At 40.2% G+C, this 23,212-nt stretch overlaps 1 protein-coding gene across 4 annotated transcripts in view; it reads right to left on the bottom strand.

Moving 5' to 3' along the window:
* The window catches only part of SPIRE1 (spire type actin nucleation factor 1), a 171,831-nt gene that overhangs the window by 50,112 nt on the left and 98,507 nt on the right, over positions 1–23,212 (bottom strand). For all 4 annotated transcript variants that reach the window (XM_054019602.1, XM_054019600.1, XM_054019601.1 and 1 more), the window contains exon 4: positions 13,202–13,327. In XM_054019602.1, coding sequence (XP_053875577.1) covers positions 13,202–13,327 — 126 coding nt within the window. The remainder of the gene's footprint in view (positions 1–13,201; positions 13,328–23,212) is intronic.

The raw sequence follows: 23,212 nt of genomic DNA on the forward strand, positions 1-23,212 counted from the left end.
CAACCTGTTCTTAAAAACCTCCACAACCTCCTTTGGAAGCCTATTTCAAGCTTAACTATCTTTCTAGTTAGAAAGATTTTCTTAATATCTAACTTAAATCTCCCTTGTTGCACATCAAGCCCATTATTTCTTGTTCTATCTCCAGTGGACACCGATAACAAATGACCACAATCCTTATCAGATCTTTCCTCTGTCTTCTTTTCTCAAGACTATGCGTGCCCAATTTCATTAACCTTTCCTCACAGATCAGGCTTTCTAAACCTATCATTTTTGTTGCTCTTCTCTGGACTCTCTGAGTTATCCACATCTTTCCTAAAGTGTGGTGTCTAGAATTAGACCCAGCACTCCAGCTGAGGACTCATCAGTGCCAAGCAGAGTGGGACAATTACCTCCCAAGTCTTACATACAAATACTCCTGTTAATATACCTCAGAATAAGACTCTTTTTCACAACTTCATCACATTGTTGATTCATGTTCAATTTGTGATCCACCGTAACCTCTAGATTCCTTTCAGCAGGACTACCATCTCGCCATTTATTCCCCATTTTGTAGTTGTACTTATCTTCCTTTCTAAGTGTAGTACTTTGCAAATGTCTTTATTAGATTTTTACTTCTTGATTTCAGACCAATTCTTCAATTTTTCAACGTCCTTTTGAATTCTAATCCTGTCCTCCAAAGTGGATATAACCCCTCCCATCTTGAAGTTATCTGCAAATTATATACGAATACTCTCCACTCCATTCTCCAGGTCATTAATGAAAATACTGAAATGCACTGGACCTAGGATAGATCCCTGTGGGGCGCCACTAGATACATCCTCCCAGTTTGACAGCAAATCATGATAACTACCTTGTCTATTTGAGGCCTGCTAAATTCTGTTTAAACTTGCATGAAGTCATAATCCCCAAGAGAAAGAGCATGCAGTAGCTTCTCATTCTACACTGTATTTAAGGTAATCCTCATGAGAGAGAGAGAGAGAGAGAGAGAGAGAGTGTAAATGATACATTTAACCAATATTGTCTTGTTTCACTGAAAAAAATCTGCTAACATACTTTTTCATTTTAATTCATGTGCAGAGCCACATTATAAATACCATAAGAAAATCTTTCATAAATTTTTCTCTTTTGAATTAAATTTATTAGGCTTAAATTAGTACCTGAAAGGGTTAACAAAGATAGGTAAAACAGTGTGCTACTTCAATAACACTTCCTTTACCTCTGTGTTTGAATATTGTTCAAATTACACAGCAAATAAACATAGCAGTCTAAACCTACTTTCTAGTGAACATCTGTAGGCATCCTTTAACGACCACACAATGCATGACAGCTTAGCATTATCTCCTCCGGTGGTTTATAGACAACTGGGAAAAATGTGTGTATGGAAACTTGTATGTGCTTTGCAACTGTCAGTGATATCAGTCTGTTACTTTAAAAAGCAAGAAGTCCTTTCTCCAGAAGAGGAAATATTATAGAAATGTCTCATTTACATTTACTTCTGCATTTATATCAGTATTGAAGTCTGAGTATTCATCCTTTTCTCTATCAGATGCAAAGTAGTGGTAACAATTTCAGGGTAAGTCTTTGTGAACTGTAAATGCCCTGTTTTCTCTTGAACTGGAAACTTTGGTTGAAGGCTTGCAAAATTATAAAATCATCCTAACTCTTTCTTCTTCTGCTCCTCAGAACCAAGGTTAACTTTGGTGAACAAGCTGACAACAGTCAGACTGCTACTCAGGGCCGGCTCCAGGCACCAGCTTAACAAGCAGGTGCTTGGGCTGGCCAAGGGAGAGGGGCGGCACCTGCGGCAATTCGGGGGCGGCAGGTCCCTCACTCCCTCTAGGAGCGAAGGACCACCTGCTGAACTGCCACCGCCGATCGCGGCTTTTTTTTTGGCTTGGGGCGGCAGAAATGCTGGAGCTGGCCCTGCTGCTACTACCCTCAATACGCATTTATTTTTACAGAGTTAACATATTCCAGCTGCTTAACCTTTACTTTGAATGTTGGACAATACTTGCAGCAATTATCCATTTCAGCAACCATTAAAGCTTTCTGTTCCTTAACATATGGTTTGTTGGGCTGGATTATGCCCAAAGGCAGCAAAACTGACATAAATGCTAAATATCTCACCGTGTTATAAGAAGCCAACCTGATTCTCTTTACCATTAAGAATCAGGAGAAGAGAAAAGGTTTGACTAACTGATGGACCACCTTCAAAATAAGGCACCCATCTAATTAGTCCCTGCACAATATAGTAAGAGGGGGAGCTTCTATTTGAGGAAGGCCAAGTCCAGATAAATCACACCATCACAGGGCTGGAGAGCTGTAACAGCAAAGGCTACCAGCCAGAAAAGAAACGCTGTCCTTTCACTCCAGTTGTTAAACATCATCTACTATGGTATTAGAGAGACAAGGTGAATGAGGTGATATCTTGGGACCAAGACGGTTACAACTATACTGCATATCTTCTGGGGTGATCATTTTTAAATCAGTAGGCTCAAATAACTTTCACCCAACAGTCCTAAAAGAGTAGGCTGAGGAGATCTCTGGCCTGCAGATGTTAGTTTTCAATAAAGCTTGGATTACCAGGGAAATTTTAGAAGACTGGAAGAGTGCTGATTTTATGTCAATATAAAAAGACACACCGAATGACCCAGAGTGGCAAATAATGAGAACCAAGTAGTCATACAGAACGATCTTGATCATTTGGTAGGCTGAGCCCATTCAAACAAAATGTGTTTTAATATAGCCAAATGCAAAGTCAGACATTCAGGAACTAAGAATTCAGCCCACACCTACAGACTGGAGGACTGTATCCTGGAAAGCCGTGACTCTGAAAAGGATCAAAAGATCACAGTGGACACACAACTGAACTTGAGCTCCCAATGTGATGCCATGCCAAAAAAAAAAAAAAAAAAAAAAAAAAAAAAAAAAAGCTAGCTAGTAATCCTTGGACATTGATATGCAACTACAATCATCAGGGATATTGTGGCTGTCAGTTCCTAGGGGGGGATCTCCCAGGAACAGAAGGCAAGACACTTTCAGCGGATGGCTCTGAGTTCCCTTTTACTGGGGATCAGAATGAAGCAGACTTATTGGTTTTAAGTCACTGGAAAGCAGACCTTCATCCACTAATGGAGCTACAAAATAATCTGCTTTGGTCTCCCAGAAGGCAAACAACAAAACAATACCAAACAAGCTAAATGAAGGAGGAAAAGAGACGAGGAAGAGATAGCAAGTCTAAATCCTATTGCCAAAATGCTTGAAGGCTACTTAGCACCTAGATATGATGGCAGAATGCACATTAGGAATTAATATATAGAAAGTTTCACATCATATTAATTGCTCAAAAGATTGAACGTTGCCAGGAGTTGTTTGCAAGGTGTGCTGAAAGACTTGAGTTTCTCAGTGTTTTGAAAAACAATGGAATACTATGCAATTTCCTTGTTACAAATTTAGAAGACATTGGAATTTAGCAACATACACAAATGGAAAATGTTCTGACCTTACAAACATTGGTTATGAAGATTTCCTTTAACTCTTCTGTGTATGCTGGGTACTGCTCAGGGGGAACAATTTCTTGTGATGGACATACATGCCAAGTCCTCTAGACTGCATTAACTGTATCACCTCTCTCCTTAATCAGCTAAGGTCAGTGGGGTTAGAAATCAATGTCAATAACGAATTATGCAAACCAAAACACTTAGAATAAAATGGAGTGTTTGTCAGAACTTAATTGAAATCCGAAATCCATATGAAGAACCTCAGCTGCTGTATCCATTTGTGCTTACCCTTGGGAAACAGACCAGAGGAAGCTATTTTTGCTACAATATTAAAATCATAGCCCAGGCGGATTTCCGTTTTAGAGGGGGAAAATACTAAGAGGTTATCTTAGAGGACCTCGAGCCCTCAAACCCTCACTACAAATCTCATTCACATGTTATAGACTGGGCATTCATTCAGAAAAGTAGGAAACAGATTTGTAGGTTACACACCAGAAGTCTGAATATTAAGCATTTCAACACTCTTCATTTTATAACAATGAAAGCATTTGGTATTTTTTAAAACGTTGTGTTCTCACACACAATTCTCTAGCAGTTTGAGTAAATAAATATATGGATGTCTTTACATTTATTTTTGCATTATTTAAAACAATCTAGTACAATTGTTATTATTGTTAAATGGCCCCATCTTTGAAAAATACTTTCCTTTGCTCAGTGACAGATGGAAGGTTATGTAATGTACATGTCAGCTCAACAGCAAAGAATCACTTGAACACAATGGTCTCCATATTTTAACATTTCAAGGCGCTTTTCATAAATAGGGGTCTGATTCCTGGCCTTGTCCTTTAGCAGTTTAAAAATGTAATCTATCATCATTTCTGTATGTATTCCCATTTCTAGAGGTTGTTTTATTGATGGAAATGATTCTGACTGATAACTGGGGAACAGATAAAATAGACTTGCACATCTGATCTCTGATGTAAGAATACATAACCTACAAAAGAGGGTACTGCCCAAGGGTAATAGTTGATTCTACATACCCAATTATCTAATGTCAGACTTAAGCCTTATGGACCAGGGCCTCCAGCCCTTACTCACTTGAGTATCCCCCATTTCAGTCAATTAAATTACTCATGAGAGTAAGGTTTTCAGATTCAGTCACTAAAATGCTTTGTGCTGCTATAGGACTTTTGAATCTCATATCAAAAACATGTTTGTAAGACAGTAGGAGTGGGAGTAGAGAAGACATTCCCTAGTGTGGAGAGAGGTGGAAAAGGGTTGCTCAGTAGTGATCCCTTACTGATCAATAAAACAAATGCACTGACAGACTCCAAACTGAGGTCTTGGGTGGATATTAGTGGCTCTTCTTCAGTAACTCACAGAGAGGATCAAGTAGAGAAACATTTGGCAAGGGTTTTGAGTTTCTGGAAAGTAACTGTAGCAATATTCTATAACATTAATAATTAAAGTATAGCATTGAATATTGTGCAAATATACTGTTTGATCCAAAATGTTTATCCTCCAAGGTAAATTTTTATGGGCTGCCAGTGTGGGACAGAAGAAAGGTTGTTCTTTGGATCTAAGTTTGAGTAAACAACTTAGCTAATTGTTTCATTTACTGTTAATAAAATTGTTATTGCATAATTATAAAAACCCTGCTGGTGGTGTTAATATTAGGTTACACGCTGCTCTATTAAAGGGAGAGAGCGATTCAAGACCATGACCATAAAAATTTTGTGACTGAAACATCTATCATTTTCCACTTTAACAGCCAAATGTAAAGGGAAAATGAAGACTCTGTGTCCAAAAACAGATGATAAAAAAGATAACATATTCCTAATTTTTTTATGTTGCTAGAAAGGGTTAATATCCGCTGGAAAGGTTTCCTAAGAAGTATAATTTCAAAGCTTGTAGAAATTCCCACCTTGCAAGGGTGTTTAAGCTTTTGCTACAGGTTAGCTGCCCTCATGGCAACAGCTAACTAGGTAAGCCTTACAGGGCAAGACAGGTATCAAATTGGCTAAAGATTTTGGCCCAGATTTTTAAAAGGTATTTAGGCATTGTTCTGCTCAGCCTTGCAATGCCTAATTGATTTAGAAGCCCAAGACTCATTTTTAAAAGTGACTTAGGGGCCTGAGTCCCATTGACTTTCCATAAGACTGAGGCTCCTACAGGCCAAAGTCACTTTTGAAAATGAGACTTAGAAATCCACAGCTGGCCTGTGCCAGTCAACTCTGGTTTGCAGGGCTCATGCTGCGGGGCTCTCATATTGCTGTGTAGACCTCCTGCGTGGTGGGAGGGTCCAGAGCTCAGGCTCCAGCCCGAGCCCAGAAGTCTACACAGCAATTAAACAGCCCCACAGCCCGAGCCCTATGAGCCCAAGTTGGCTGGAATGGGCCGGCCAAGGGTTTTTCTTTGCTGTGTAGACATACCCTACTAAACCAACTAGGCTCTGCAATGCTGAGTGGAGCAATATCTAAATACCTTTTAAAAATCTGGGCCTTGATGAGCAGAAGCTACAGAATGAGGAATTTCTTTTTTCAACCATTTTATTGGTAAAATCAACCCACTATTTAGAAATAAGGCCACAGATATTAAAGGGCAGGTCAGAAAGGAAATCAATTGCATCCAGTGTGACACCCCATACCCCATATGACACCTTGTACCTCAGTTTCACCCCTATTTTATGATTATGATATATTGTGTATAAAGTATGTCCTGTGAGATGATATTTCAAAACTCATGACCCACTGAACATTATTATCCTGGTAAAATTTGTGTGGCAACTTTGTATGTAAAGTTATGAGATTCTACTGTATAATAATGATCTTGCATGTAACAAAGTTAGAAAAGCAGGCTCAAAACTAGTTTTTCAGAGACAAAGACACACTTGCACATAAGCAGGGAGCGAAAAAGTCATTACCTGTTTCATCGGAGATTCACCAGCAGGGAAATTGTTTAAAAAACAAATTTACAACTCACCTGAAGGACAGCCTGCACAGCACATACACAATGGAACTGCTGACCCCATGACCCAGCAAAGACTTTTCCAGTATAAAAAGGAGAGACAGTGACCTACTCCTCACCTCTCCTCCCTCATCTCTACTCATGGCAGCAAGATCTCTTGAAAGACAATAGGTGCATCATTGAACTGTTGGGGGGAAGGGGTGTCCTGGCTGGAAGGTGTTCCAGTTAGTATGAACTGCTCTAAGCTTTTGGGTGAGAAACCTTTTTGCTTTCAAATCTTATATAGGTTGGTAAAATTTAGGAATTAGATTGCAGTTTGATCTTTTATTTCTTTTGGAACCAACTCTGACTTTTTTGGTTTTGGTTGAAGTGTTTGGGGAATCTGTACTCAGGTTAACAAAGGCTGGGACACAATCATTTCCTTTGATTAAATGATGGACTATTAATGAGCTTGCTTTGTTCAGTAATGGGCTCAACAGCGCAAAATGCACATTTCTGGGGTACCAGGCTGGGGCTAAGAATGAGCAGATGTCATCCTGTATATAGTTCATGAGGGGCTGGGAGAGCATTCATGTAATTTTGCTAGTAGCGACTATATGCTAATGTCTGTGTGTGAGCAGAACCTGGAGAGGCTGCGTTTCAGTAGCAAAGCAGTGTAAGAGGCACCCCAGGATGAAGAGTTAAGGGGACTCAGCATTTCAGTAGTTCAGGTTGTACCCTGGTGAATGTCATACACAGGCAAGTGGTGAACGTAGTATTTACATAGTTTTTTGCAGCAATGCAATGAGTTCCAGAGCAAGCACACTATATTCTCTCAAATGAGGCAAAACCCAGAAAAAGTGTATAACACACACTGCGCCAGTGCCCACAAAAAAATTTAAGTAAATAATGATAGAGCGGGTGGAATGTTTTAGTTTAACGTGTAAGTTACACCACTGTTGAATAGTTAGCAGTTTTAACTAGGATGATATTAAGTTTTTATTCATATGACATGGCAACAGCAAAATCTACTCCGATCCTTGCCAATCATACTCAATGGAACACTAACCTCAAAGGAATTTATTTCACTGGACAGGAAGAAGGTTCTTTTCCTTAATGAAGAGGGTAGGGTACACTAAATCCTACTCTCAGACCATACATTCTGTGTAGCACTGTATTTTAATAGCTTTTCCGGTCAATGGAATATTAAGGTCAAGTTGGCTGAGGACCTACGGTCTCTATTTTTCTAAATAAATGATCCATTAAACATTGTTAAGAAGAAACACTCAAAAATTACTTAAGATAACTGCATCCCATTATCAGATGTAGTCATGAATATTATTAACAATTTGCTATTTTATTAATTAACCCATTAGAATCTTCACTTGAAATGAAACAGAAGAAAAACAAAGGAGCAAAAGAATAGATTTTCTTTATACTTATTTGCTTAAGTTGAGCTTTACAGAAGTATATCTTTTCAGATGAAGATAGACTAAAATATACAGAGAGATAGAAAAGACTGACTGTCTACTTTATAAAGGCAACAAATGAGATAAAAATACATAGAATAATTAATGGCATAAAGAAGACAAATCAGGAGCATCTGTTCCACTTGCCTCAAAGGAACAAGGGAACAACCCATGAAATTAAAGGGTGGCAAATTCAAAATCGATCAAAGGAAACACTTTTTCATACAAAAACAAGGAGTCTGGTGGCACCTTAAAGACTAACAGACTAACTTTTTCATACAGTGTGTAATTTGACTGGATTTCATTGCCACAGGAATTCCTTCAGGGCAAGAACTTAGAAAGATTCAAAAAAGGATTGGACATTTATATGGCTATCAAGAATAGAAATTAACATACTAAATTTTGGAAGGAATACTAAACCTCATACTTTAGGGCGTAAGCCACTCTCTAACAATTAGCCATCAGGAAGAGACCCAATATGGGGGGCAGATTATCACATATCTGCTTACTGTAGGGTTCCTACACCTTCCTCTGAAGCATCTGGTGCTGGCAACTGTCTGAGACAGAGTAATGACCTACCTTTGCCTACCAGGGGTCTGATCTAGTGTACCAATTCTTTCTTCCTATGTTTGCATAACAGAAGTTCAATTCTGCTATGGCTATCTTTTCTTGGCCACCCCACACAGGAATGTTTAACTTTATGCTTTATCTCACTAACTCTGTTTGCAAAAGGGAGCTCTTTTGAATCATCCTGGGAAAGGACGTGTCCTTGTGTTATTACTTTTAAGCATACTGATTATGTTTATACTGTATTAATATAACTCACTTTAGCTTAACCAAGCATATAATTAATTTTGATTCCATAGCACAGCGATGGTTATTGTGTGTTTCATAAGATGCATTTTTTTGCACTGAGCTATCCCACAGTGTACCATTGTGACCGCTCTGAACAGCAATCTGAACTCGGATGCACTGGCCAGGTAGACAGGAAAAGCCCTGCAAACTTTTTAATTTCATTTCCTGTTTGCCCAGCATAGAGTGCTGATCAGCACAGCCAGAATCAAAAAAAAGAGCTCCAGCATGGACCGTACGGGAGATACTGAATCTGATCTCTGTATGCGGAGAGGAATCTGTTCTATCAGAACTCTGATCCAAAAGACGAAATGCCAAAACATTTGACAAAATCTCCAAGGTCATGATGGACAGAGGCCACAACAAGGACAGTGCTGTGTGACACGTAAGGAGCTGAGACAAGCGTACCAGAAAGCCAAAGAATCAAATGGATGCTCACGGAGGGAGGGGCGACTGACCACTGTAGCTATCCCACAGTTCCCGCACTCTCCGAAAACCATTTGAATTCTGGGTTGAGCTCCCAATGCCTGAAGGGTCAAAACATTGTCACAGGTGGTTCAGGGTATAGGTCATCAGCCCCCCCACCCTCCTCTGTGAAAGCAAAGGGAAAAAAATAATTTCTCGCCTTTTTTCATTGTCATCGTATGTCTACTGGATGCTGCTGGCAGACACGGTGCTGCAGCGCTACACAGCAGCATCCCCTTGTCTTGCCTTGCGGACAGCAGACGGTGCAGTATGACTGGTAACCGTCGTCGTCGTCCCGGGGGTGCTCCTGACTGGCCTCGGTGAGGTCAGTCAGGGGGGCCTGGGCAGACATGGGTGCTCCTGGCTGGCCTTGGTGAGGTCGGTCGGGGGCGCCTGGACAAAAATGGGAATGACTCCAGATCATTCTCTTCTTTAAGTTTTATGTAATGGAGATTAAGTCCTGCCTGGAATATCATGCCAGTTGGCGGCTTCTGCCTCAGGCTGCTCTCCCAGTCAGCAGCACCGCGCGGTCGCACCTACCCCAGCCTACCTCTTGCTCCCAGGGCTCACAATCAAATACTTAGACCTCTACATTTTGCTGCAAATAAAAAAATAAAGCTGCCGTTTAGAACTGTCCTCCAACATACATATCCCGAGACATTTTGTATTTTACCAGTGTCAACCAAAGGCCCACCCACAAATGGAGATTCAGTCCTGCCTGTGCTTCTATCCTAGTGCTTATCACAGATTCCCGTTTTCAGCTATAGGCTGAGCAAGTGCAGAATGGTGGTTCACTCGACTTCGCTGTAAGACAACCGCCCTCCCCTCCCCCCTTTGATCTCTGCTTGCAGAGGCAATAAAGTCAGTGTTGTTTCAAATTCATGCATTCTTTATTACTTCATCACACAAATGGGGGGATATCTGCCAAGGTAGCCCGGGAGGGGTGGGGAAGGAGGGAAGCAACGGGTGGGGTTGTTGTAGGGGCACCCCCTAGAATGGCATGCAGCTCATCATTGCTGCGGGATGTCTGGGGCTCTGACCCGGAGTGGCCGTTTGCCTCTCTGGTTCTTTAGTAGGCTTGCCTGATATTCTAGGCAGGACTGACTCTCCATTAGACAAAACTTAAAGAAGAGAATGACCTGGGGAGTCATTCCCATTTTTGTCCAGGCGCCCCCGACCGACCTCACCGAGGCTGGCCAGGAGCACCCATGACAGCAGCAGACGGTACAGTACGACTGGTAACTGTCTTTGCCAATTTGCAAAGCAGCAGACGGTACAGTATGGCTGGTAACCATCTTTGCTAACTCTGAAGTACCGCGTCTGTCAGCAGCATCCAGTAGACATACGGTGACAGTGAAAAAAGGCTGAAGGGGCTCCATGGTTGCCGTGCTATGGGTCTGCCCGGGCAATCCAGGGAAAAGGGCGCGAAATGATTGTCTGCCGTTGCTTTCACGGAGGGAGGATTGACTGATGACATTTACCCATAACCACCTGCGACAAATTTTTGACCCCATCAGGCATTGGGAGCTCAACCCATAATTCCAATGGGCGTGGGAGACTGCGGGAACTATGGGATAGCTCTGACGGTAGCCTCAGTACATGGACGCACACCGCCGAATTAATGTGCTTAGTGTGGCTGCATGTACTCGACTTTATACAATCTGTTGCCAAAAATCGAATTCTGTAAAATCGGAGTAATCCCGTAGTGTAGACATACCCTCACTATGGAACAGCCGCTGCTATTTCATAATATTTTTAAAAACTTACTTTGTCTCCCTTTCTGCTCTGACATCAGCTAACCGTTCCTGGCTTCATTCTACTCTCTCTGCTTTCCTCTATCATGTCCCCTCTTATGACTCTCCCTTCTAAATATATAGCTCTATGTTTTTCATTCTCTCCATGAATGAAAGTCTCTCCCTGCCTGTAAGAGGTTTTGTCAGCGTTCATTTGGGATAATGTGTGTAACACAATTGATGGGTGCACCACTTGTGAATAAACGCAGCCACCTCAAACACATGCCAATACAGCCTCTATACTATATAATGTATTTTACACACACACACACACACACACACACACACCTATAGCCAGATAGAATAAAAGATGGTGTGAGGGCACATTAAACATTTTATTGACTTCTACTTGGGTTGACCATATTACCCACGAGCTGTGAAGCCACTACATTCTAGGTAGGGAAAGAATATATGAAGATAGTATAAAGTTTTGGTTGGCACAACTTTAAGATGATCATATAACTCCTTTCTGACACAGGTACAAGCTATAAATAAATGGCAATAAGAAATAAATAGCACTCCATATTAATATATATTTTCTTCATGACTCTTATTTTGTTTTCTATGTCTTTTGGATTTTTTTTTAACCACTGAAGGGTTTCTGAAGTTATACTTTGATAAAAGCAGTGAGCAACTATGTGGATTATAAAACTAAGACACCTATATGGATTTCAAACCTTAACTATTACTACAACTGTTTGTAAGATAATGATAACTGTGTTTTTCAGCAACTTTCAGTGTTTTCTAATAGCCCATCGACTTCAGTAGGGCCAGAATTTCATCCATTCAGTGGGATTGTTTCCATTGATTTAAATGTGTTTTGGATCAAATCCTAATAGCCTTTTCAGAGGCAAACTGTATCTTTTATCTCACAGTATACACTACGGTGTGATCAGATGCAGGGCATTAAAAGGTCTAATTTACAGGGAGACTGAATAGTTTACAAATTTAAAACAAAAGTATTACTGTGTGTATATTGACGTATCTATTTATTTGTGTACTTTTATAATATTTAAATCAAAAAGTAATGTTTAATAGAGGCATATACTGAAAATGGTTCCTAACTGCTCACTGTGGTCAGCTTTGTACCTAATCTAGGGGGGCAAAAAGCAATTAATGTGTAACACAGTCTTCAGTCATTATCAGGGCCGGCTCCAGGGTTTTGGCCGCCCTAAGCAGCCAAAAAAAAAAAAAAGAGCCGCGATTGTGATCTGCAGCGGCAATTCGGTGGGAGGTCCTTCACTCCGAGCGGGAGTGAGGGACTGTCCGCCGAATTGCCACCGAATAGCTGGACCTGCTGCCCCTCTCCGGAGCGGCCGCCCCAAGCACCTGCTTGCCAGGCTAGTGCCTGGAGCCGGCCCTGGTCATTACATTAATGAACAGCTGTTATACTGAGCACGAGCAAATGAAAACATTTTCACTCATCCAACCTGAAACAGGAAGAAATTGTAAGCAAGCTCTTTGCCTCGAATATTTAGAGATTTGCTAAAGATGTAATAAATTTATACTTTCCGGCTAGATTGAGAGTTTTGGACCAGAGTAAAAATAAAAATTGCCCACTTCTGTTCCAAGAAAGATAAACGAAGTGTAGAGGAAAGGGTCACAAAAACAGGTGGAGAGGTCAAAGCGGTGACTCTCTTATTAACTCTGTATTGTGTGTACCAACACAATACAACGTGTTGATTTACATATAACTGTCCACTATTGGCTCTCTAAACTCACCATCATTTATTCAGTTAATTTCTTCTAGGTAACATAGAAGAAGTGATCTGAATGCAAAGTGGAGAGTGCCCTTCCAGACCAGCTCAGGAAAGTAACCACTGGGAGCAGTGTGGAAGACAGCATGAAGACACTTGTGGGAGAAGCAGACAAATAGGATGTCGAGCCTCGTGTCATTGGCAGAGAGGGCAGGAAGGCAACATGAAAAGCATAAGATAATGTTTGTTTTCCTCATTACATTATGGGTCACAGTCTATCATGAAAGTACACTAACCCCTATCAGATATCCATGATTAATGGGTACAGGACAAAACAGAAAGCTGAACTGTAGGGACACTTTATAAATAATTTTCTCTAGCATCGGATTGTCACTGGTGATCAGAAATAGAAAGTTTTTCACAGTACTCACTCCCCTGGTAACCAAATCAGCAACACAGAATTCTCTCCAACTGCTTACCTCTTTTGCACTTTTAATTTTGGCCAGGAATGTGTACAACTCCATTGTTTCAGCAAATAGTGCTCGACATACTGCCTGATAGTGGTTTGGTGCCTCTGATCGGGTTGGTAGATGGGCAGCACACAACTAGGGAGGAAAATAAAAATTGTTATATGTAGACACATACACCACTGCTTTTACTAACACAACACAGCTAGTAACCCACTGTACTTACAGTGTAGCATGCAAATGTTCCCTGTACATATTTATGTCAATTTATTTTTTTAACCAATGACAGTTTCTACTATACATTGTTTTCAAGATTCTGTAACGTAAAATAGAGATGCAACAGAATATTTAGAGGACAAGAAATCCTGTATGTGAGACACTTAATTTCAGGCAGGAATTAAAGTACATTTCTTTACTTTTCTGCTGTCTTTTCATTTTTGTAGGAAAAGTTCTATGAGTGAAGGAGAGATTAGGAGACATTCAAAAGTATGCCATCACTTCCTGGAAAACTTTGAAACACAGTCTACCTGGAGGCAATTTCCCTTTTATATTATTTTTCTTCCCTTCCCTTTTAAAAATAAAATACATAGGATATTTAACTGAAAATGGGATTGTTGATCCTCAGACTTTTTCCCTTCCAAGTTCATAGTTCTTAGTTTATAATATCATAATTGTCTTCATAGCAACACACTGATTGCACAAAGAGGACTACAACATTAAGCAAGCATCAAGACAAGATGATCAAAGAAACAAATATGTTGTTCCTACACAAATGATGTTCCTAGTAATAAAGAAAGAAGAAAGAAAAACAGTGTATTTTACTTTAGCATAATTGTTTCTAAATAGAATGTTTTTCAGAGTTTTCTATCAGATGTCAGGAGCTTTCTAAAGTGAAAGCATTTTAACTCAATTGTTAAGAAAAAAAAGAGTTCCCTAACGAAACAATGTAAAGGGCCAAATTTTGAAAAGATTTACATGATAGTCTAATATAGATTTTGGGTGTAAACTGGTCAGAAAATAGAAGATGAAATTCTCAGTAAGCCTATTCCTAATGGTTCGCATGGTTTAAAAGGAGGTTGTGAAAAAGTTGTGTGGCTATGATTTAAGTTAGACTGGCATCACAGCAAACGTCCACTAACATTCCCAGAAGCGCACACAATTTGATAAAAATAAATAAATAGTAAGCTATGAACTGACAGATCTATCAACTCTGAAACACTCGGGAAGACCTCTTGAATTACTGAGGGCTAAATTGTGCTTCTAGACTTACATATACAATTACCATCAAGATTAATAGAAACTGACAGGGATTTCCCTAATCCCCCTGAATTTCCCCCGCATCCCCCCCAAGTTTTGTGAACTAGTTACATGCAGTGTTGCCAAGTTACTGATTGTTTGGAAATCTGAATTGAAATTGAAACACTAATACACACTTTAAAAGCATATACAGTGTATGATAAAATACATGCATCTGAAAAAGTATAATAGATTTGAAAAGTATGAACATAGACTAGCTTCCTTATACAGCTGTTTTTTATGACAATATCAGTGCATTCATTTCGGTGATGTTGGCCAACCTAATACTTTCAAATTATGATTTGTAAGCAAAGTCTAAATGAGCTCTCCCTGACAGCTAGTGATGAGCTGGGGGAGAAAGGCTTCAGGACCAGATTGTATTTACATTCACACCTAATCGACTTAGGTATTGAGCAAACAGAGCTGTGTTGACCAAGTGATAGCTTTTGGCTGGGTTTGGGTTACAAATCACTTGAATGGGGAGGGGGAGTAATGAAATGTTCTTATTGTATGAGTAAAGGGTAGTAGAACTGTATTTAGCCTGTGCTGATTGAGGGCATAAAGAGAGAGGGTGGGAACAGGTGTTTTGCTTGATGGTCTGCCTGGGTCACAAGTACTATTTGACCTGCCCCTCTCCACTGGTTAAAGACAGAGTTGATTAGGCTCCATAGATAGTCTGTTTTGTTTAGTGACTACAACAGCTGAAATCACTGATAATCGGGTCTAAGTGCTTAGATCTGCTGTGGGACAGTGTTTCTGTGGAAGAGATGGCCCAGTCTGCACTAGCAGCAAGGTTCCCCCACTGAGAGCTCAGCTGAAATCACTGAGAGCTGGGTGGAACCTTAAGAGACCAACTCGCAGAGGTCACAGTGGCAGGTGGCAGCAGAAGGTGACGGCGCAGGGCCATTGGCAACAGAGCAATGGAGTGAACGGTGGCACAATGAACAACCGTGGCCAGAACGAACAGTGAACAGCTGGAGGAACGAGCAAGGTGCCTTCTTGCCCCCCACCTGGGAGGTGAACTCATGTGAGAGCACCTCTGAACTCTGAGTCTCCGCTTTCTGAGGACAACACCGGTGAGTGGGGTGCGGTAGAGGGAAAAGTGAGGGGCATGTTAAATAAACGTTTGTTTGTTGGACTATATTTTAGTGATTTTGCTCCAGAATGCTAGATTTGTGACTGGGAATGGAAACTAGTAGGCCAAGATTTATAAAATGCATTATTTGCCAAGGTTGTTATCTCACATCGTTGCTATCTTGAGAGGTCATTATGTTGGGGAGTTTCTGTACTAAACATTTTTATTATTACAAATAATTTTTACATAAGAATGGCCATACTGGGTCAGACCAATGGTCCATATAGCCCAGTATCCTGTCTTCCAACAGTGGCCAAGGCCAGGTGCTTCAGAGGGAATGAACAGAACAGGTAATCATTGAGTGATCCATCCCGTGTTGCCCATTCTCAGCTTCTGGCAAACAGGCTAGGGACACTCAGAGCATGGTGTTGCATTCCTCCCCATCCTGGCTAATAGCCACAGAGGGACCTATTCTCCAGGAATTTATCTAGTTCTTTTTTTAATCCTGTTATAGTTTTGGTCTTCACCACATCCCCTGGCAAAGAGTTCCAGGGGGTTGACTTTATGTTGTGTGAAGAAGTACTTCCTTTTGTTTGTTTTTTAAACCTGCTGCCTATTAATTTCATTTGGTGACTGCTAGTTCTTGTGTTATGAGAAGGATTAAATAACATTTCCTTATTCACTTCCTTCACACCAGTCAAGATTTTATAGACCTCTATCATATCCCTTCTTAGTTGTCTCTTTTCCAAGCTGAGAAGTCCCAGTCATTTTAATCTCGCCTCCTGTTTCATACCCCTAAATATTTTAGTTGCCCAATAACTATTTTAGTTTAGTTATTGTATCTTTTCCAAATCCAATATATCTTTTTGGGGATGGGGTGACCAGATCTGCACACAGTATTCAAGGTGTACACGTACCATGAATTTATATAGACGCAATATGATATTTTCTATCTTATTATCTATCCCTTTCTTAATGATTCCCAACATTCTGTTTGCTTTTTTGACTGCCGCTGCACATTGAGTGGATATTTTCAAAGAACCATCCACAATGACTCCAACATCTTTCTTGAGTGTTAACAGCTAATTTAGACCCCATCATTTTGTATATATAGTTGAGATTATGTTTTCCAGTGTGCATTGCTTTGCATTTATCAACATTGAATTTCATCTGCCATTTTGTTGCCCAGTCACCCAGTTTTGTGAGATCCCTTGTGACTCTTCGCAGTCTGCTTTAGACTTCGCTATCTTGAATAGTTTTGTATCATCTGCAAATTTTGCCACCTCACTGTTTACCCATTTTTCCAGATCATTTATGAATATGTTGAACAGTAGTGGTCCCAGTACCAATCCCTCAGGGATACCACTATTTATCTCTCTCCATTCTGAAAACTGATAATTTATTCCTACCCTTTGTTCCCCATCTTTTAACCAGTTACTGATCCATGAGAGGACTTCCCTCTTATCCCATGATGGCTTACTTTTCAAAAGTCAATTTAAATAAATTTAAAACAAATATATATTTGTTTTAGAAATCTAGAACTGTTATGCGTTTTGGTGTAATTTGCATTATCCTTATGTTAAATCTGCATTATCCTAACAAAACATTTAATTTATTCATTTCTCTTTTATATGTTGCAGCTCAAAGAGAAAATGAAAAGACAAAAAACAATGCAACAACTTTTCCACTCAAAGGCCTCAAAAACCAATCAAGGTGAAGAACACATCAAGAACCAAGAATATATCAACATGTCATTTGAAGGTTCAAGTGGTGTATCTACATCTGACCAGCCCGAAACACAAATACAGCTGCCTACTGAAGAAACAGTGTCTCCAAAACCTTAAGGCAGTTCCCGATGTTTGTCAGTCAAAGTGTTCCCATTTATTGAAGTTACAAAAGATGGCTACTGGTGCACCTCTTGCAAAAAAGCTTACGAAGAAGGAAAGCTTTCCAATGCTATAACTGGTAAAAGTGGAGGAGCTTGGTTTGTCAGACCGATCAACAAAGCCAATGCTGACAAACTACATGAAAAGACTGCAAAACACCAGGCCTCTGGAGTGTATCAACATGCAGAAAGCCTTATAAGCCCACTTTCAAAGCCAATTTTAGAAGTACTTAATGAGGCTGGAGAGACAACATAGTTCATGCGAACAAACATGGCTGTGGCATCATACTTTCTATTTAAGCAAGAGATACCACTACAAACTGGAGGCCAATGTTAAGTGTATTGTCACTTGTTCATCCTGAAGTTGAACACTGGTTCTGAAAAAGACCAGCAAATGCTCACTATATCTTTCTGCAAAAACTCAACTGACTGGCTAGAAGCATGCAGTGCAACAGTGAAAGATTCAACAGTTGAAAAAGTGAAGAACTCTCTCACCACATTCAAAAAATTTGCATACATGGCTGATGAATGCACCAATGCAAATGGGCATCAAGTATTAAGTCATTGCATACGTTATCTTTCTAGATGTTCAAGTTATAAAAGACACATCAGCTGCATCTGTAACAACCCACATCTTAGAAGAGTTAAATGCTTGTCAATTGGACTCCAGACAGATGGCTGCTTGTGCATTTGATGGAACTGCAAACTTCTCTGGAAGACATGATGGAATACAAGCTTTGCTCAGAGAAAAAAGTGTAACCCTAATCTCTCCTATACACACTGCAGAGGCCATCTGCTCCAATTAGCGCTAGTACGAGCTGCAGACTCTTCAAAAGACATTTAAAAAGCTATACATTTAATGTCTTCATTATATTCTTTTTTCAGCAAGAGTCCAAAAAGACTGAATATCTTGGAAACTATAGAAGATACACTGGGACTGAAGTTCAAACTAGTCCAACCTGAGAAAACCCACTGACTTTCTCATGAACGTGGCTGTTGTCTTAAAATTACTCCAGCCATTATTACTGGCTTTGGAAAGTGTTCACCAAGATGGGAGGATTTAAGTAGTGAGGGTGGTGGATTACTTTTGTTACTATGTTCAGAGAAGACTATTGCCATTCTCTCTCTTGTAAGTCTACTGTTGAAACCACTTGGGTCATTAAACAATGCCATCCAGGCATCTACCTAAGTAGTAGATCTTTGACCAGCAATAGAAGCTACATTTGGATCAATCAGAGAGCTATCCATTGAAAAAGTACTGGAAGAAGCAAAGACTTCAGTTCAGAAGTTGACTAATGAAGGAATTTATATTGAATCCTTAAGTGAAGAGGACAAGAAGCGTTTGTTAAGACAACTGAAAAAGTACACAGACTTGATTCGTAAAATCTACAACAGCGACTTCTAAATTCTACTCAACCTCTATGTAGTTTTTACAGATCCCTGTCTGAAAAAATACTGACAGTTCAGTGGAGTGAGGCACTATCAGCAATGGGGCTGCCATGTGCTCAGGACAGAATAGAGAATTTGAACACAGAGTGAAATATCATACGACAAACGAATGAAGATTTGACTTCAACTTCTTTATCATCATCACTAGTGGCTTGACCCGATCTTTGTGCTATGTTTCCTGGGATGAAATAAGTAGGAATTCATCTCTTGCTACTCCCAAACACAACAGCCATAGTTGAGCATTCTTTTTCATTATTGAATAGAATTTTGTGTTCTGAAAGAAGTCGCCTTCTGCCTGATCATGTGAATGAACTAATGAGCATATCAATTGAAGAAATGGAAGTACCGGACACACGAGAAGCCACCAAAGATGAACACATTGCATTCAAGAAGTTCATTAACAGAGTTGTGCAAAATTATAACAAGAAACCAAGAAGGATGTAGATGTAGTGCTTCATAGAAGGCTTGAGCAGCCAACTGTAATTTATGTGAGGATTTTAAAACATGGGTTAAATCTAATAAAATGGTCATGAAACATTTTTCAGTTTTTACTATGGTGCCATACAGCCCACCTTCATCCTCATGGACTCACCCCTCATTGGCCCTGACTCCCCAACCCCTTGTAAATTCTAACATTCCTCCCTCCCCTCATTTCAATTCCTGGGGGAAAAACTGGAAACTGAACAAGTCACTCTAAAGAGAAAAATTTTGCCCAGAAAGATGGAAAGTTCTCACAAAACCTTTTATAATGTTTAAGGGAGGCATTACTCTCCTGACTCCCAGTCCTATAAAGTAGCAAAGTAGAGTTTTACAGACGGTTTTGAAGGCGGATAATGAGTTACTTTTGCAGACATTTATGGGGAGCAACTCCAGGCATGAGGGCAGCATGGGGGAAAGGCATGAAGCTGCTTGCTTGAAAATTTAGCAACTGGCTGGTGTTCTAAAAGGTGTTTTTCTTTAACATACCTAATGCACACCCATCTAGCATTAATATAGTCCATGTATTTTAAGATCCAAAAGAACGAGTCAGGCATTAAAAAACCCTTAGAACTTCACATGCCATAGCAGTCCACAATTATTTCAATCAGATCTTCAAACCTTTACGTCAAATCTTTTCATCCATTCAGAACTCTCCAACTGAAACGGTGATTTTGTAGAGCAGCTGGGTAGGGTGCTTTAGTGACTCTGGGGCTTGCCTTTTCTCCCCTCATGCTGCAGTTCAAGCCTATCTTGAGGGGAGTGAATGTTCTCACAGAGTCCTATGTTTAATACAAGGGCTGTTTGTTCTGTTTTCAGAAAACCTATCAAAACGTACATTTAAAAAAATTACTGTGTTTTTGTAAACTGGTAAAATGGTGGAATAATGTAAGTATTACCAGTCATTAAAAAATACTTAACTGAATCAACAAGCATTTCTATTTTTAACTGTTCCTTTATTATGAAGAATTTCTTCATGACTCTATCTAGAACAGATTGACTCAAAGCATTCAATTTTTGCTTAGATCACTGAGAAGATTAGTGTATTGCATAGGTCACAGAAAGCAGACATTATGTAAATATCAGACCCTTGCCAGCTCCTCTCTCAGGATTCATCCTCAATTCACCAAGAAACAGTGTGCATCAAGCCTATCCAGTGTTAAAAGAAAGCACAACCCATGACTCTATTTGAATGCATTCTATCAAGAGCTAAACTAAATTACAACACACATTTACAACTGACTGATCTGTTGGAGTTTGCTTGCCTAGTGCACAAGTTTTTTTTGCCAATAAATATTTGAAATCTGCACCATGACACCCTAGTCTGCCTGGGATCAGAGTTCAATAGAGAAAAAATTGTTTCTACTTTTAATCTTCTTATGCTATCTTTTCTGTATCTTTTCTGTATCTATCTTTTCTGTAAAGAATAAAAGGATTTTTTCCCCAGGGGACCCAAAGGCAAGCTATCAGTGCTCAAAGTATTCTACAAAGTATAAAATACTATATAGCCTGCATGCACTGGGCTTATAATGGATTTGCTACAGTCTTAGAGTTCCAACACAATACATACGAGGCACACTTCTGGCAATGTAAAGTAGCAAGAAGAAATATTACTTTTATAGAGCAAATCAATGAACATTCAATAGGACTATGTTTCAGACAAATCCACAATAGTGTGGAATTGCCACATGTTCTAAGGATACAACTCAGCCTGAGCTGTTACCTGTATCAAAGTTATTTTATAGAAGCACTATGATTCTATCTCTGTGCAGATAATCCAGACGTTGTGATGTAAAAGAAATTATATTGTGAAAATGAGCTCCCTGACTGCCCCCGGAAAGCCTGCCCCTGACTGCCCCCCCGCTGCCCCATCCAACCCCCCCTGCCCCATTTATGCGCCCCCCCGCTCCCTGTCTCCTGACCACCCCTAGAGCCCCCACCCCCTGACTGTCCTCTGCTGCCCCATCCAACCCCTCCTCTCATTCCTGACTGCCCCACCCCGGGACTCCTGCCCCATCCAACCACCCCTTCTCCCTGACCGTCAGGGAGGGGGGTATTCAGGAATGAGAGGAGGGGTTGGGTGAGGGTTCCGGGGGCAGTCAGGACACAGGGAGCGAAGGTGTGTGTGGATGGGGCAGGGGTCTTGGGGGGGCCCCATCAGGGAACGGGGGGGTTGGATGGGGCAGGAGTACTGGCGGGGCTGTCGGGGAGAGAAGCGGAGGGGGGGGGGAGATAGGGGGCTGGGGCCGGGCCATGCCTGGCTGTTTGGGGAGGCACAGCCTCCCCTAACTGGCCCTCCATACAATTTCCGAAACCTGATGCAGCCCTCAGGCCAAAAAGTTTCCCACCCCTGCTCTAGAGTCTGAGTATCTCACCTTAATCACCCCCATGTTTTTAGTTCCTGAGGGAGCTGTGGTAAACCTCCCCTGTGGAACAGGACACAATCATATATAAACCTTTCATAGATTTAATATAATATGGTCCCCAAAGATATTGCATGCAATTGCAATAGCTGTCAATCCAGCATTTTTCAGTTTGAAATTAACACACAAATATTGATGATTTAAAAAAAAAAATCACATACTGCAAAGCATTTTTAACCAACCATCATCTAGAAAAACAAGTGTCTGCATACACCTTCAGTTTAAAAGGAATTTTTATTGGATTTTTTTTCTCCAAAAAATAAGGGGAAAACAAAGACAAACAACAAAACAAAGAGCAATTATGTAAAGGTATGGACAGGGAGGGAAAAGAAAGGAAGGGAGTAGGGAGGGAAAAGGAGAGTTACATCTCAGTTTCCTTCCACTAGGAATTAATCAAAGATTTCTAAAAAGTCAGACTAAATCTTTTCAAATTTCTCTTGAGGTCCCTCTTCTCCAGAACATTGCCTGCTCTTTACCAGCCAGGTTAGCCAAGCCGCTATGCAAAACTTGTATCTCTGGAGGTAGCCTGCTCTTCCATCTAAGCTATGTGAGTTATTGGGCTATAAGCACAGCTCTAGAGAACCAAGGTTTCTGTGAGCTGGAGAGTTTATAGGATAATGTCCCAAAACACAATTCTGAGAAGTAATTTTTAAGGCGGTATCCACTATTATATTAATCCTCCTGCCTACTCCCAAAATATGGGAGATCCACATCTCCAGCAGCAGTCTGTTTTGCAAGGACCACACACACACTGTAACCTAAGCAGGGGCCAGTGTGAACGAACTATAATTTTCTCCTGAATCAGCCTTAAACGTAGATCAATAGTATAGTTTTTAATGTTTTGCAAGGCACTTCCCCATTGGCTAAAAATAAATAAAAAAAAAAGAATATTTTTTAAACTGAGTTTAAACCACTCTACATTAATGGTAAGCTGAATTTAAGCAAAGATGACAGCATCTTCACTGAAAGCTTGTATAAAAGGTAAATGGCACAGACTAACACCTCACTTCATTGGCTCATTTTCAAATCCACATCCATTCCATCTCCACAACCTAGTGAAGATTCCATAATATGTTTACTCTGTCATAATTAACTCATCAACACTCTTGGAGAAAAATCTTATAAATATTAATTTCTGCTACTGTGGGTTTTTTTAAACATTTGGAACTTTAAACAAAACACAGAAGAATATAGTAATAGTTACAGACTACAGCTCAGTTTAAAGCCTAAATCCTCCTCATCCTCCTTATGGATCTGTCATGTTCACTGGACTTAAATCCTAATCTTTCTTAGTTCTGCATGCAGTAAATTATCAAGAATTTAACAGTATCAAGTGAAAGCCAGTTTATGTTTTTCTAATGTGAGAGTCTTAAATAATCCCTTAAAACAGACAGTATTAACAGAAGCATTTTAGCATC

Source organism: Malaclemys terrapin, chromosome 2 (genome assembly GCF_027887155.1).
Source record: "Malaclemys terrapin pileata isolate rMalTer1 chromosome 2, rMalTer1.hap1, whole genome shotgun sequence".
NCBI lineage: Eukaryota > Metazoa > Chordata > Testudines > Emydidae > Malaclemys > Malaclemys terrapin.